Source organism: Echinops telfairi, unplaced genomic scaffold (genome assembly GCF_000313985.2).
Source record: "Echinops telfairi isolate 266 unplaced genomic scaffold, ASM31398v2 ScPeMD7_9;HRSCAF=40, whole genome shotgun sequence".
Taxonomy (NCBI): domain Eukaryota; kingdom Metazoa; phylum Chordata; class Mammalia; order Afrosoricida; family Tenrecidae; genus Echinops; species Echinops telfairi.
Window position 1 is genome coordinate 58,100,811 of NW_022103906.1, and position 13,607 is coordinate 58,114,417.

A 13,607-nucleotide genomic window follows, 5' to 3' on the forward strand; every position below is an offset into this window, starting at 1 on the left:
CATGCTCAGTCCCCACCAGGATTTCAGCACTTCCTCTTTGTTACATTCTATTCATTTATTTTTAATCACCCAAGTAAACTATGTTTAAGGGAAAAACAGAACATCTAGATTTTTAAAAAGGTGGGGTCGGGGATTAAAAAGTACTCTTAATTCTATCATGCTAGTTGACTTCCTATCATAGTTTTGATTGATAGTTTATTAAATTAACTCTATTTTGCAAAACTATTTAAACATTATAAAGTATTTGAAGATTAATAACTTCCTCTCTGCCAACTCACTGCTATCTAGTCTCTGCTGACTGAGAGCGACCCTATAGGACAGGGTCCCTGCAGATTTCTGAGAATGTAACGCTTTGTGGAAGTGGCAAGCCCCATCTTTCTCCCGAAATAATCCTCTAGTACATAGAAAATGTATGTGGAAACCCAATTTGAAAGACTAATGACTGTGGTGCTTGAGTAAATACTACGGGTTATTCTGTTTTGTTTCTCTTCTACAAAGAGTGTTCTATAATAAAGGAATGTGCACACAAACTCCTTCTGTTTCTATAGGGAAAGGTTGCTCGTGGGAATGGGGACAGTTACCTGGAGGTAAGTTTTAGACTAGTAATGGGGATGTCCAGCGATCATACCCTTGCATCGTTTATTAAATTTTAGGTTAAAAAGAATCAGCTGTTAATTTTTTGACATTCTGATGTCTGCACTAACGCAAACATGATTAAGAAAGGTCTCCCTTCTAGGATCCTCATTACGAGGAGGCCCCTCAAAAGCTGTGGCACTGTAAACTTTGATCTCACTTCAGCGCTGCGAGGCACAGCATATTGATCTTAGGGAGCACCTTTCACCTCACTTCCTAGTCTCCCCAGTGCCCAGCAAAGCAAAGCAATGCATAGCACACACCCACTGCTTCGCTTCTTTTTGTGTGGCATCGGCGTGTTGCAAGCAGCTCCTCCTCCTTGCCTAATGTGTTGGCAGTTATTATGACAAATCCACCCTACTACTCCAGCACGTAAGAGGAGATAGTAGAAAGAAAAATACAAGTCTGCTTTGACACCATGATTTAAGTTCTAGGGCTTATACTACTCTTAACATGTTTACTAATGTTGGAGGCACTTTGGTATACTATCTCCTAAATCCAGCTCCTTCTCTTCGTCCTAACAAATTCACGCTCCATTCGTTCACCTGCTCGTCTTTCTGAGCGTGCTCTTAGTTTCACTGAGAGCAATGACTTTCCATCACTGGAAACTTCAACTCAGCCCTCCATCAGCAGTGACCCTTCCTTCCCCGCTCCCTTCGGCATGCTATTATCTCTCAGAGCCCTAGTGGTGCTTCTGGGTACTGAACCCACCAGCTGCTCTGCAGGAGACAGAGGTGGTCTGTTCTCATGACTGACAGCATCACATAGCCTCTATGGGATTTGGAGTTGGAAAGGACTCGATGGGACTGGGGTTGGTCCCAAAAGCACAGCTTCACGTAAGTGTCATTATACATGTTGAAGATGGTGCATCTCGGTCAAGTGGATGCTGACTCATAGAAACCCAGTGAGAGAGTTCTACTCTGTCCCGTAGGGTTTCCATGCGTCAGAATCCACTTGACCGAGTAGAACTGTCCCATGGGGTTTAAAAGGCTGTCCATGTCTGCAGCGCATTATCATATCTTGTTCACAGAAGACTCATCACTGCTCCTGTGGGTTTCTGAGATGATAAATCTTTATGGAAGCCTCATCGTTTCCCCAGAAGCAGCTGGTGTTTTCAAACTGATAAGCAGCTCAATGTATAACCCAGGAAGCCACGAGTCAGAATGGACTCAAGGCAGTGAGTTTGCTTTTGTGGTGGTCTCCTAAAGAGCTCTCGGTGCTTCGAAGACAAACCAGGTTGTTTAGCAATCCTGTTACAGTCTCTCTTAAGAAAACAAAACACACACAAAAAACAGGAAGGTGATGAGACAATTACCTCTTTACAGCTTTTAACGAAGTTGAAAGCTTGAGTTTGTCGATGAAACAGTTTCCAAATGGAGGCTGGCTCTTCTGGTCTGGAGAGCCTCGGTCTGTACACTTTGGACAAAGGCTTCCTCTCATAATCAGCAGCCCGCTCTTCAATTTGCTTCAGCTTTGCTTCCCATCTTCTCTTCATTAGTTCAGAAGCATGAGAAGACTCAGTCCCATCCATGGACGACTCCTACCAGTCATGATTAAACAAACTAAGCAAGGCCATCGATGTTGTTTTATTTTGAATAGGTTTGTTTGGTGAAATTCCAAACAGCTTTACCTGAAGCTTATTTCTACGTTTTACTCCCCGCCCCCACCCCCCACCACAAGAGGCTTTACTGTGGAAAGAGAACATGGGCCCAATTGTGTGTCCCCAAAGTACTGTATACACTCGAGTATAAGCCGACCCAACTATCAGCTGAGGCACCTAATTTTACCACAAAACTGAATTTAAAATGTGCTAAAAAAGCTTATATATGAGTATATACGGTATGTGTTGAAATTTCAACCCCTGTATCTGTGGCTATAATCCTACTTGTGATTATGATTTTCTCTTCTTTGTTAATGAGGCCATACCATAGTGAATGGTTGCTAGATTAGGGATAATTAGAGTTGCTAGATTAGGGATAGTGGGGATGTCTCCACTGTATGCCTATGCTAAACAAAAATTAGCTGGCATTGCTACAATAAAAGGGGTTGGAAAGAAATCAGGCACACTAATTAGACACCTATGGGAAAATCCAGAACAGAGCATACGCAGACCGAGGTCACCCAGGCCCAGGTGGGAGGTCCACCTGGGCACACAGACTAGGCACCAGCTACTTGACATCACACAGGTATACATGATATCTCCTAAACTCAGCCAATACCCCAACCGTGCCTCCCTAGCCAATGGAGAGGGGACGGGAAAAATACCAGGGCAAGTCACTTTCTCTAGTTCGGGGGCTCTCTTGCAGGTTGGAGGGCAGGGGTGCCTAAGTGCCCTGCGCCCTCTCCAGGCTCCTGCTCTCTCTTGTGCTCTCAGGCAGCTGTCCCTCAGCCAGGCCTTCTCTCCCTCGGCTGTGCACGCTGGACTCGCATTCCTGTTCCAGGACTCCTTTTGTGTGTTTTCTGAGCTCCCAGACCTGGCTGGAGGGACCATTTTCAGTCACAAACTTTCCCACGCCCCGCCACGCGTCACTGCACGCTTTCCAGAGATAGTGTGTACCTTTTGAGACTGTGGTACCTGAAACGTCCCTCATAAAGTCACTTGGATTGACAAAAGTGCTTCTGCCGGTGAATTCTTTCAGCGTTGAGAAGAACCAAGATAAACCACCCCAGAAACCTAACAGGAAAGTGCGTCCTAAACCTAATCATGTCTGAGTGAGGAGCAGCATAGACACAGAGGCAAGCAAGCACACGAGGGGAACGGACAGATACCATGTGAAGAGAGCACTATCCTGAACAAGGACCCCCTAGCCTCCTAAACCACAGATCAGCAGTTCGAAACCAGCAGCTGCTCCACAGGAGAAAGGTGAGGCTATCTCCAGTCTGAGAAACCCATAGGGGCCTTTAGGGTCACTATGAGTCAGCGGCAGTGAGTTTGGTTTGATTTTTTGGTAGTCCCCTAAATTTCAAGAAAATTAACTTCTGTCCTTAAAAGCTACTCCCTGGTGGTAATTCTGTTACAGCAGCACTAGGAAATTCAGACAGCTGGTTCTCAGAGCCCCTTGGCTCCTCCTTCGAATTGTGCTATGATTTTGGACAGGTTAATGAACTACCTGGATCTTATGTAATCAACAACAATGGAATCAGCACCATCTCAAATACTTCATAAAGTTACTGTAAATATATCATGGAATGCTGCATAAATGAGTCTTATAGGTTGTTTATCACTGGAAGTTTTCTTACAATGGTTTTATTTAACCATGTGCTACCTACCTGGCCCAGCTGGCCCTGTTACCTTGGCCACCATTACTGTGCTGTTATTCGATGTAGAATTCATTCTCTGGTGCCACTGAGCCACTCTGAATTAATTCTCTTTTGCTCTGTTTCTGTCCACTGTCTCCTCTTCTTTCTTAATACAACTATTCATTGGAAGGAGAACACAGTGTATGAATAGGAACCACAATATCTGCGAGTTTGGGCTTTGAATGTCTATGGTCGTGGGTGGTTTCTTGACTCCATATGATCCTTCCATGTTACTCATGGCAAGGTGAGGGCCAGGCAATGCATTCCTCAAACATTCCTACTTGAAAAAGAAAGGAAAGAGGTGGGGAGGACTTCCACCATAGATTTAAAATGGCTGCAAATTCTTTAACATTTTTCCCATAAAGAGATGTGGCCTAAGACCACCCTCACACTGACTGGGCGTGACCATGTGCTTTTCTTTTTCTTAGCTAGTAAGAAGTTGGTAAATGTCCATCTAAACCCCGCAAAACAAACCCACTGACATCAAGTCGAGTGCTACTCAGAGATGCCTACCTGTGGGAGAGAGTCGAGCTGCCTCCCCAGCATTTCCGAGACTGTAAACCTTTTAGCAGCTCAACCTAACCTATGGCACCCCCCGGACTTCTCAGCAGAGCTTTAAGAAGTGCAATTGTAAGAAGAAAAAAAGGCCCCAAAACTTGTGGCTGTTTTTAAGCCAGCAAGTTTATGGGTCATTTTCACATAGAAAAAGGAGCTGTATAGTTCTCCTCTCCACTGAGAGCAGCATGGGGCAGTTCTGCTCTGTCAAACAGGGCCACTGAGTCACAATGCAAGGCACACAATAATATTACCATTTAGGAGTCCACGGGTGGTGTCATGAGCCAAGTGCCTGACCACCAGCCCAAAGGTTGGCAGTTCAAACATATCCCACGGGGCCTTGGAAGCAGGCCTGACTGGCTGTTTTGTTGTTGTTGTTTGTGTGAGGGGCGGGGTTACAGGTGTAAAAACTGCATAGAGCGCTGCTCCTCAGCACACTTGGGTCACTGCGACTTAGGATTAACTCCACAAAGAACATCAACAGCATCCTGAGGCATCTATGTGAACATAGGGTCATTGATATTTTTTAAGTGAGAAATAATAAAGTGAGATATGAAAGCATTTGAGGGTAAATTTCTATTTTCCTCTATCGATGCTTTTCTAGTCCTTGTGCTGTCTAAGGTGAGAGATATTGTCTTGCATTTTAGCAGACAACTTTGAGGCAAACTCAGCCGTGAATAATGTAATTCTCAGGGAAGACAAGCAAACTGATCCTAGACAATGGAGAGGGCAGGACAGGATGAGGTTGTTATAAGGAAAAGGCACGTTCTCTAGGCACGCCAAGCCTGACCCTGCTGCAACAGACCTATGGAACAGGATTCTCGCAGCCCTATACAGTCCACGTGAAAATGACAATTGATAAAACGAGAAATAGAAGTATCATTCTAAATGTACCGACATAACAGGTTTTCCAAGCAGATGTGCCTAGGAACGAAAGAATCCTTCGAAGGAGTGAGGAGGCTGGACAACTTCCAAAAAAAATCATTTCCAATGGGAAATGATTGAGTTCCTTATTGTTCCATAGACCTGAGTATTTGGTTATTTTATGCGCTGTGGGTAAAAGTAGAAATCGCCTCCAGTCAGATAAACTTACCTGGGAAGCTGACTTTCTCCTATGAAAAGTACTAGCTTAACAAGACCCACCGGTTACTAAAGGAAGAAAATAACACACAGAGCACAATGGGGATGAGAGCTGATCTCCCAACCACTGACTAGCAGTAACCACGCGGAGGTTCCCATGGTTATGAATCATAAAAGGATTCTGTCAACATCTTGGCATGGCCAGGCCACTGTGTCGTATGTGAAAACCATCAAGCTCTGGGCTGGGGAACTGCACGAGCGTCCACAGAAGGGGAAAAGGAAGTCAGCGTGTATATATATATAGCATGGTGCCTCGCTTACGGTGGTTTTCAACAGCTGGGGGATGATCACGGGCAGCTGGGGTTCGGACGACTCCAGCAGAAGGCAACGCACAAAGACAGGCAGGCACCTGTCACTCTGGCTGTAGACTATCGTATTCCTCACTCCTGCCCTCTGGGGAGAAGAAGTCCCCATATTAGAAATGCTTTTAATACTTGGTGGAGCAAGAGCCCTATCTTGCCTTTAAAATGGTATCAAACCCTCTTTACACAGAGACCGTTAACTATTTTGGGTAACAGTCTCCAAGCCCCAAAGAAAAATGATATTGATCTTGTTTTTTTAACAGCAGGCTTAAAAGCTCTTTTACATATTTCTTAACATAGCACCACAATATTGAACCATTTTTGAAACTGATGTTACAACTCATGTGACCAGGACAGAAAAAATGGTTAGCCAGCAAAGCAGAGTTGGCTTAGCCCTTTTAAAGTAACTGGAGTGAACGAAGGAGCAGTGGAAAGGGGGGGGAAGAGAAGACCCAGACCTTCAAGCCAGGTAGCCTTGGCTTCTCTGAACTGATGTCCAGACTTGCCCAACTATGATCCCTGAAGATGCTCCCAAGAGCCTTCAAGCTCGCCTTTGCCATGGTCCTCACTAGTCCAGCTCTCCAGCTTCTTCCGTGTGTCTGTCCAGTCCCTGATCGATTCCTCTTCCTCAACTTCTCCCTCTGCCCTGAGACTTGGGATTCACGAGCATTTTCCGTTTTCTGGCATCGATGTTCTAGTTCCAGTACTTAGCAATGTGTCCTTAATAGAAGGCCTGCCTCTTGGAATGTACTCATACATTTCTCCCAGTAGTAAAGTTCTCCCAGTCAGTTATATTATTAAGATACATTCAGAGTAATATTATTGAAATGTTTACTTTATGGATTAATAACACCTTAAGAAATTTAAGTATGTATGCATGGATTGTGATAAGAATTGCATGAGCTCCCAATAAAATGTTTTTTTTAAAAAAAAGGAATTGAAGTATAAAAATGGACTGGATTTTCTTTTTCATTCCTCCACTTTAGTTACCTTGTCTGTCTATGCACAAATAGAAATGACTCACATTTAAATTTCAGCAAAACCTACTGTAAGGGATAGGAAAGCAGTGACATATGCTTTTTTTCTTGTTCCTATTTTTTACTTGGCTACATGATGCTACACACACACACACACACACACACACACACACACACACCACCAATCCAACTTGTACAACTATCTGCCAACTATCTTTAACAACTTTTCAGATAGGCATTCATTTTTCATTCTTGATGCTAGTGGTGGTGGTGTTGTTGTTGTTAGGTGCCATCAGGTCAGTTCCAACCCAGAGGGAACTCATGCACAACAGAACAGAACACCACCTGGTCCCGCCCCACCCTTACAGCTGTTCCTCATTGTCACTGCCCGTTCACTTTACCAAGCAGATGTCCTTCTCCAGGGACGGGGCTCTCCTGACAACATGTCCACAGCAGGGGAGATGAGGTCTCACCATCTGTGCCTCTATTCCTGTGAGGTGCTGTTACGTCACAGATCGAAATACTGCCCTGTCCTGGGCCATCCTCATAATCACTGACAAGTCGAGCTCAGTGGTGTGGTTACTCTGTCAGTCACCTCCCTGCGGGTCTTCCTTGCTTTTGCTGACCCTCTAGTTTACCAAGAACGATGTCTTTCTTCTTGTCTTCTTCCAAGACAGACATGTTCACTCTTTTGGAAGTCTGCATGTAAGAGTGGTGTGGGGGTAACATCTTAAAAGGTAGCTAGATAGGGACAAAGAAGGATTGTCTCCCCAAAATGCCTAAGCTAACGAAAATTAGTTGCCCATGCCACAATAAAGAGATTCGAAAGAAATCAGGCACACTAATTAAACACTAATGGGAAAATCCAGAAATGAGCATGCTCAGACTCAAGTCACCTAGGTGGGAGGTTCACCTGGGTGCACAGACTAGGCCCCAGCCACATGACATCACACAGGTGCACTTAAACTCAGGCAATAAGGTCGGCCAATACCCTCAACCACGCCTCCCCAGCCAGTGTGGAAGGGGAGGGAATAAAAGCCAGCCGGGGGAAGGCCACACTCTCTTCTCCCTTGGGTGTGCTCTGCCAGCAGAGGGTGGGGGCTCTCTCCTGTATGCGACAGCCCACATTCTCTTGGCTCTCTTGGGGTTCCCGACTCTCTCAAGCTCCTGTTCTGGTATTCCTTGCCCGTGTTTTCCCCTGAAACGGTCACTTTCTCATGGCCCCTTGCACGTTTTCCAGAAATAGCATGCACTTTACACTGTAATATCTGAAACTTCCCCTTCTCTCATAAAAGTTACTTGGATTTACAAAAGTGCTTCTGCTGCGTGAATTCTTTCCGTGTTGGGAAGAACTGAGGTCAACCATCCCAGCTACCTAGCAATCAGACCTCGTCTAACTTCCGTGAGGAGGAGGGGGCGAATCACTAACACATTTCTATGAGACAGAGGTCAGACAAGCCTCCCTTCTGAAAACGTTTCACCAACTCTGACATCTAGTGTCCTTCCCCTGGCGTCCTCTACTTCTCTGCTGGAGGTGAGAGTTGGTTAAAGTGGCTACACAGAACCATATTCACAGACAATATTCAGAATGCTGAGGTTTATTAGGGAAGTAGCAGGACACTGTTCTTTCATCAGGCAGCTCCTCTCAGTGCTACCCAAAGGTATACCTCTTCCCGGCCCTGGGCCTCTATGTCGCATAGGCCCTTGGCCGCTGTCCTGAATGGTTCCTAACTTTTAAGAGCTCTGCCACTATGTAGTCACCAGAGGTACCCGCTCTGCCCGTAATCCTCAGTCCAAAGGCACTCAACTGGAGCTCCGAGGGCCAGCAAACCTGGCTCTTCTGATTAGTGCCTAGAAGGTACCCTATTCCACCTGTGAGCCTCCTGGCCAAAGGCACTCCCCTTTCTCACTCCGCGGACCATGGCAATGGCCTCTGCTTGCTGCTTCCTCTGCTTCTTGCCAACTCCCACCACCTCAGGTATCACAGCAGTCTCCTGCATCACGGAGGTTCAACACAAGGATCTCAGAATGCATTCCACTCCTCACTCTTCTTTCCTGAGGGTAGTGAGATCCCTCCCTCTGCTTATGGGATGGCAAAAACCGACCAATCCTCACATAAGGGACCCACATATACCTTATTTGCATGTTCCTAACGCACAGAGGTGACAAGTATCTTATTTACATTATTAGTAAGCTAGCTAACCCCCTTGGTGGGCCACAAGGGGCCCATATTTGCATAGTCCCAACCAGTCACTTTGTAGGAGTTATAAAGATAATGACAAGGAGGGTCATGTTAAGTAATTCAACACAGCACATCATGTTGTAAGCAATGTGCTTGGCTCCCAGCAGCAGAATTCAAACACATCGATTCTTCTTCAGTTTGTCTTATTTACTGTCTAGGTTCCCGTGCATGCATGTGAGGCGATTGAAAATACCGTGGCTTGAATCACCTATATCTTAGTCTTCAAAGTAATACCTTTGCTTTTGACCATCTTGACGAAGTCTTTTTGCAGCTGGTTTTTGCAGTGAAAAGTGTCATTTAATTTCCTGACTGCTACAGCCGTGGACATCGATTGTGGGCTCGACGAAAAGAAAATCCGTGCCAGCTTCAATCCTCTTTCCATATCATAATGTTCTTTACTGGTTCCGTTGTAAGGATTCTTATTTTCCTTAGGTTTGACGATACTGTCGATACGGAAAGCTTTAGTCTTTGATTTGTCTCAGGAAGGGTTTTGAGTCCCATTTGCTCTTGGTATTAGCTGAAATGGACTGGTATTGACCATTTTCAGCAGGATAATCATGTAGTCTACTGGGCTGGACATGATGAGCTCAAGAGGAGTGATGTCGCAGTCGTCATTTCAAAGACCACTGCACGGTCCATCTTGAATTAGAATGCTGTCCGTGATAGCACCGTTGCATACATATATAGCACAGTATGCGTAGTACATATGTACACATAGTATACATCCTATAAGGAACACAGACTACTACAAATATTGTTGCAATTTACCTACCAATCACTAATGTGAAAGATAAAAAATTATAGATTGTTACCAACTTCTGCAATCTAAAATTGATCAAGCATGCAATCAAGATGCATTCAAATGTACTGGCAAAGGGAGTGAGACAGTTGGAAGCATAAAGGATCAGTAGCTGGAGACAATGTCATTGGTGGCAGAAACGACTGCACAGATCACAGGATAGATTTTGTTACGATCAATCACTTCTTCAATGCAGATATCATTTTTCAACACCTTCAACAGCAACGATCATTGTGGACCTCACCAGAGAAAGCACACAGGAATCCAACGAACTGAAGAATATCATTAATATTACATGGAGGCAAACGTTGAAGGTGATTCAAACACGAGTGGCAGTAGTAGGAGAGAGGGCTGCCACATAAGCAAGCAGGATTCCAAAGAAGACTTGGCAAGAGGACTATCTATCATTGCTAACTAATGTCTCAGAAATGTTGGCTTAAGGCAGAGAATACCGGAAAGATGCCCACCTGCTTTATTGACTAGACAGAGGCATTCGACTCTCTGGGTGATAACAAACTATGGATATCATTGTGAAAAATAGAAATTCCAGATTTCTATTTGAAATTCTACTGCTCATGCAGAACCCAAACATAAACTAAGAGGAAGTTGTTTGAATAGAATGGGGTTGCTACATGGCTTAAAATGAGGACTAGTTGTGTGTCAGAACTGTCCTGTCACCATGCCTATCCTTTTACTATGCTTATTCACTTTGTATGCTGAGCAAATAATCCAAGCTGGGCTTCATGAAGAAGATGGCAGCGTCCGGATAGGAAGAAGGCTTATTACCAGCCTGCAATATGTTGAAGACTCAACGTCACGATTCCTAGTATCACTATATTCACACTACGGTTTACCTCATGGAGGCTAAACTCATCTCCATAGTCTAGTCTGAACTAACGTGTCCATTTTCTCTCTCATTGCTTGGCCTTCTCAGCAAAGGGGTGGCGACCAGTCCCTGCTCCCTGGTGCTCTCCGACAGTTCTCTTGCACAGGCTTCGCGCACCCAGAATGCCCCATGGCAGCTTCACGGCCGGATCCAGTGCACACCTCTATGTTACCATAGCCAGAGAAAGCAGCCTTTGTGCACTCATTTTGCTATAATTAAAGATTGGCTAGACTAACTAAACATGGTAACTCGCAGAGAAACACAAATCTGCGGCTCTATCTGCGGCATGTTGGTGTATAGCCCAGGAAGGAGATGTGCAGTCGCATCATTAGGTTGGTATGGACTGCCGTGGGTGACGCTGTTGGAAGGGGTGACACCAGAAGGACTGCCTACAAAATTTTGGTGCATTTTTTCGGCAGAAACTTATTACTCTTTATAAAAATATTCCTGTACTTTACTAGAGGCACAAAAATATATTTCATAAATTTAGCTTACGATGTTCATAAAATTACCTTAATATATAAGGTAAAACTGAATGGTAATTTACTTCTTTATTTTTACATTGTTAGAGTGATGCTTCCAATTACGTGGTTCGTCTGCATGCACTAATTATATGGTATGGTTCTCATTGTTGTTGCTACCAGTGTTTTCAGTGTTGCTGACTATGTCATATTCTGGGGTTTTAGATATAATAGTGTGGTCATTAGAACTTGTCAGCATCACTCGTATGTCAGTTTGTCATACTGTGGTGGTTTGCATATTACTGTGATGCTGGGAGATATGCCACCAATATTTCAAATATCAGCAAGGTCTCCCATGACAGCCAGAATGTGTCAGAGCTTCCAATGAAGACAGGTCAGAAGAAGCTGGTGGTGCACTGGCCAGGAACAATCTTACGAATAAAAGTGGAACTGTCTGATATCGTACTGCAAAACGAGTTCCTCGGGTTGGAAGGCATTCAAAATACTACTGGAGCAGAGCTGCCACCGCAAAGTAGAGTCCATCTTAAGTAGACAGATAAAGCTTTGGGGCCTTCATTGGCTGATGGTGCATGAATCCAAAGAAGAAGAAGAAATAACTGTAAACATTAGTTCATAATTGGAATGTGGAATATGTGAGGTATGAGTCTAGGAAAATTGGAAGTAGTTAAAAATGAAATGGACAGCTAAAGCTATACCTGATATCTTAGTGAGCTGAATGGACTAGGATTTTGGATTGAGTTCACTGGCCAGCAACAGGTTTGGCTCATTAATACCATCTCTGAAATAATACACTAAGGAATTTATGATGAGTTATTATATATGCATGATTATAACTGATAATAAGCATTCCTATATAAGGATTCTATATGGTCTGGTTAGGGAGGTCCATGCTGGGTGAGTGTGGAAGGGGTGACGCCATAAGTTACCCCACTGGGCGACAGAAACCCTAGTCAACCCAATGGGTCTGGGCATCAGAATTGGGTCAAGAAGGCTTGTTCAACTATCCCAGTCACCTCCTTGAGAATAACTGTCATGCTGAGCCACTGCTAGGAATGGGTCTTGCCCCTCACTTTTGCTACAGCAAAAAAAAGACCACAAAACATTGGTTCCTTGGTCTGGGAACAGGAGCCTTGGTGGTGTAGTGGTTACACACTGGCCTGTGATCCAGAAGGTTGGCAGTTGGAAGCCAGCCGCTGCTCTGAGGGAGAAAGGGCTTTTGACTGCTATGAAGAGTTTCAGTCTCAGAAAGGACCCTTACCTATAGGTTGCTATGAGTCGGCATTGACTCGATGGCACTGAGGAAGGAATTTTAAAAGATCAAAAAACAGTTTCAGTAAAGTTGAGCCTGGGTCATGTGAGAGGCCTACACTTTACTCCTGAGATCTATGGTTGACTCATGTGCCTGTCTAATGATCAAGAACAAACTTAAACCTTGGTGGGTTTGAGAATTCCTAGTTTGAGAAGTTGTTCAAAGAATACAACAATAAAATAGATAGTGAAAAGGTAAGGGCTTGAGGTAAGCATTCAAAAATGGTAGCCCGATATATAAATTGTATATTTTAGGCACCCGTGTAACCCTGACTCACAGTGAAGCAGGCAAAAGTGGTGGAGCAGGCAGGCTAGTTCTTTATATGGTTGTCTCCGACTTGCCTGCCGAATGCCAGAACCTCCTGAAATGTTATGCAGAATTCCATGCTCACGTATATTTTCCTGGGAAATCGGCTCATAGTTCGCATCATGCTCTGAAATAAGTTCATGACCCCAAACAGGCAAGAACCAAAAGGTGACTGATGGTCAGAGAGAATGAAGAGATTACCAGTCCAGGTTCCGGTCTGTCCCCCTCATCACAGATTGGACGTTAGGCCAGGCGTCTTGTCCCTGCACTCTGCTCCTCGGACTCCGCACGGCCGCGGGCATCCCTCAGTTTACCTTCAGAAACCCCGCGCTTGGGGCGGAAGCTCTCGGGATCTCAGAAGAAGGGGGTGGGGCGCCGCACGCCCGGCGGATCCGGGGGCGTGGTTACGGGGCGTGGCCGGCGCGGGGCGGGAAGGGGAGCGCGCCGGCCTATAGGGTACCGGCGTGTGGGGGCGGTGCTAACGGGGGGCGGGCCTTGCCGCCAGCCTTTGGCTCCTGCGGGAGCTCTGCGGAAGCCGAGCCGGAGTGGGGAGCGGAGGAGGGCGTTTTCCTGGTGGCGCTGCAGACGCTGAGCGGTGAGTGTCGCCCGCAGCCTTTACTCGGAGGCCGGTCACCTGGGCCCGCGCCCTCCGTCCTCCCCGCCTCGGCCCAGCCCC

General features: G+C 45.4%; 2 protein-coding genes across 3 annotated transcripts in view; one reads left to right on the plus strand and one right to left on the minus strand.

Annotated features, from left to right (window-relative positions):
- The window catches only part of PRIMPOL (primase and DNA directed polymerase), a 44,812-nt gene extending 31,561 nt beyond the window's left edge, over positions 1-13,251 (minus strand). Inside the window, exons 1-2 of the mRNA XM_004696463.2 lie at positions 13,133-13,251; positions 1,949-2,173 (exon numbers count right to left, since the gene is read on the minus strand). Of these exons, the coding sequence (XP_004696520.2) occupies positions 1,949-2,164 (216 nt within the window). The 5' untranslated portion in view covers positions 2,165-2,173; positions 13,133-13,251. The remainder of the gene's footprint in view (positions 1-1,948; positions 2,174-13,132) is intronic.
- Positions 13,252-13,452: 201 nt separating this feature from the next.
- CASP3 (caspase 3) overlaps positions 13,453-13,607 on the plus strand; it is a 114,499-nt gene continuing 114,344 nt past the window's right edge. For both annotated transcript variants that reach the window (XM_045286867.1, XM_004696462.2), the window contains exon 1: positions 13,453-13,526. The gene's annotated coding sequence lies outside the window, so the exon portion shown is untranslated. The remainder of the gene's footprint in view (positions 13,527-13,607) is intronic.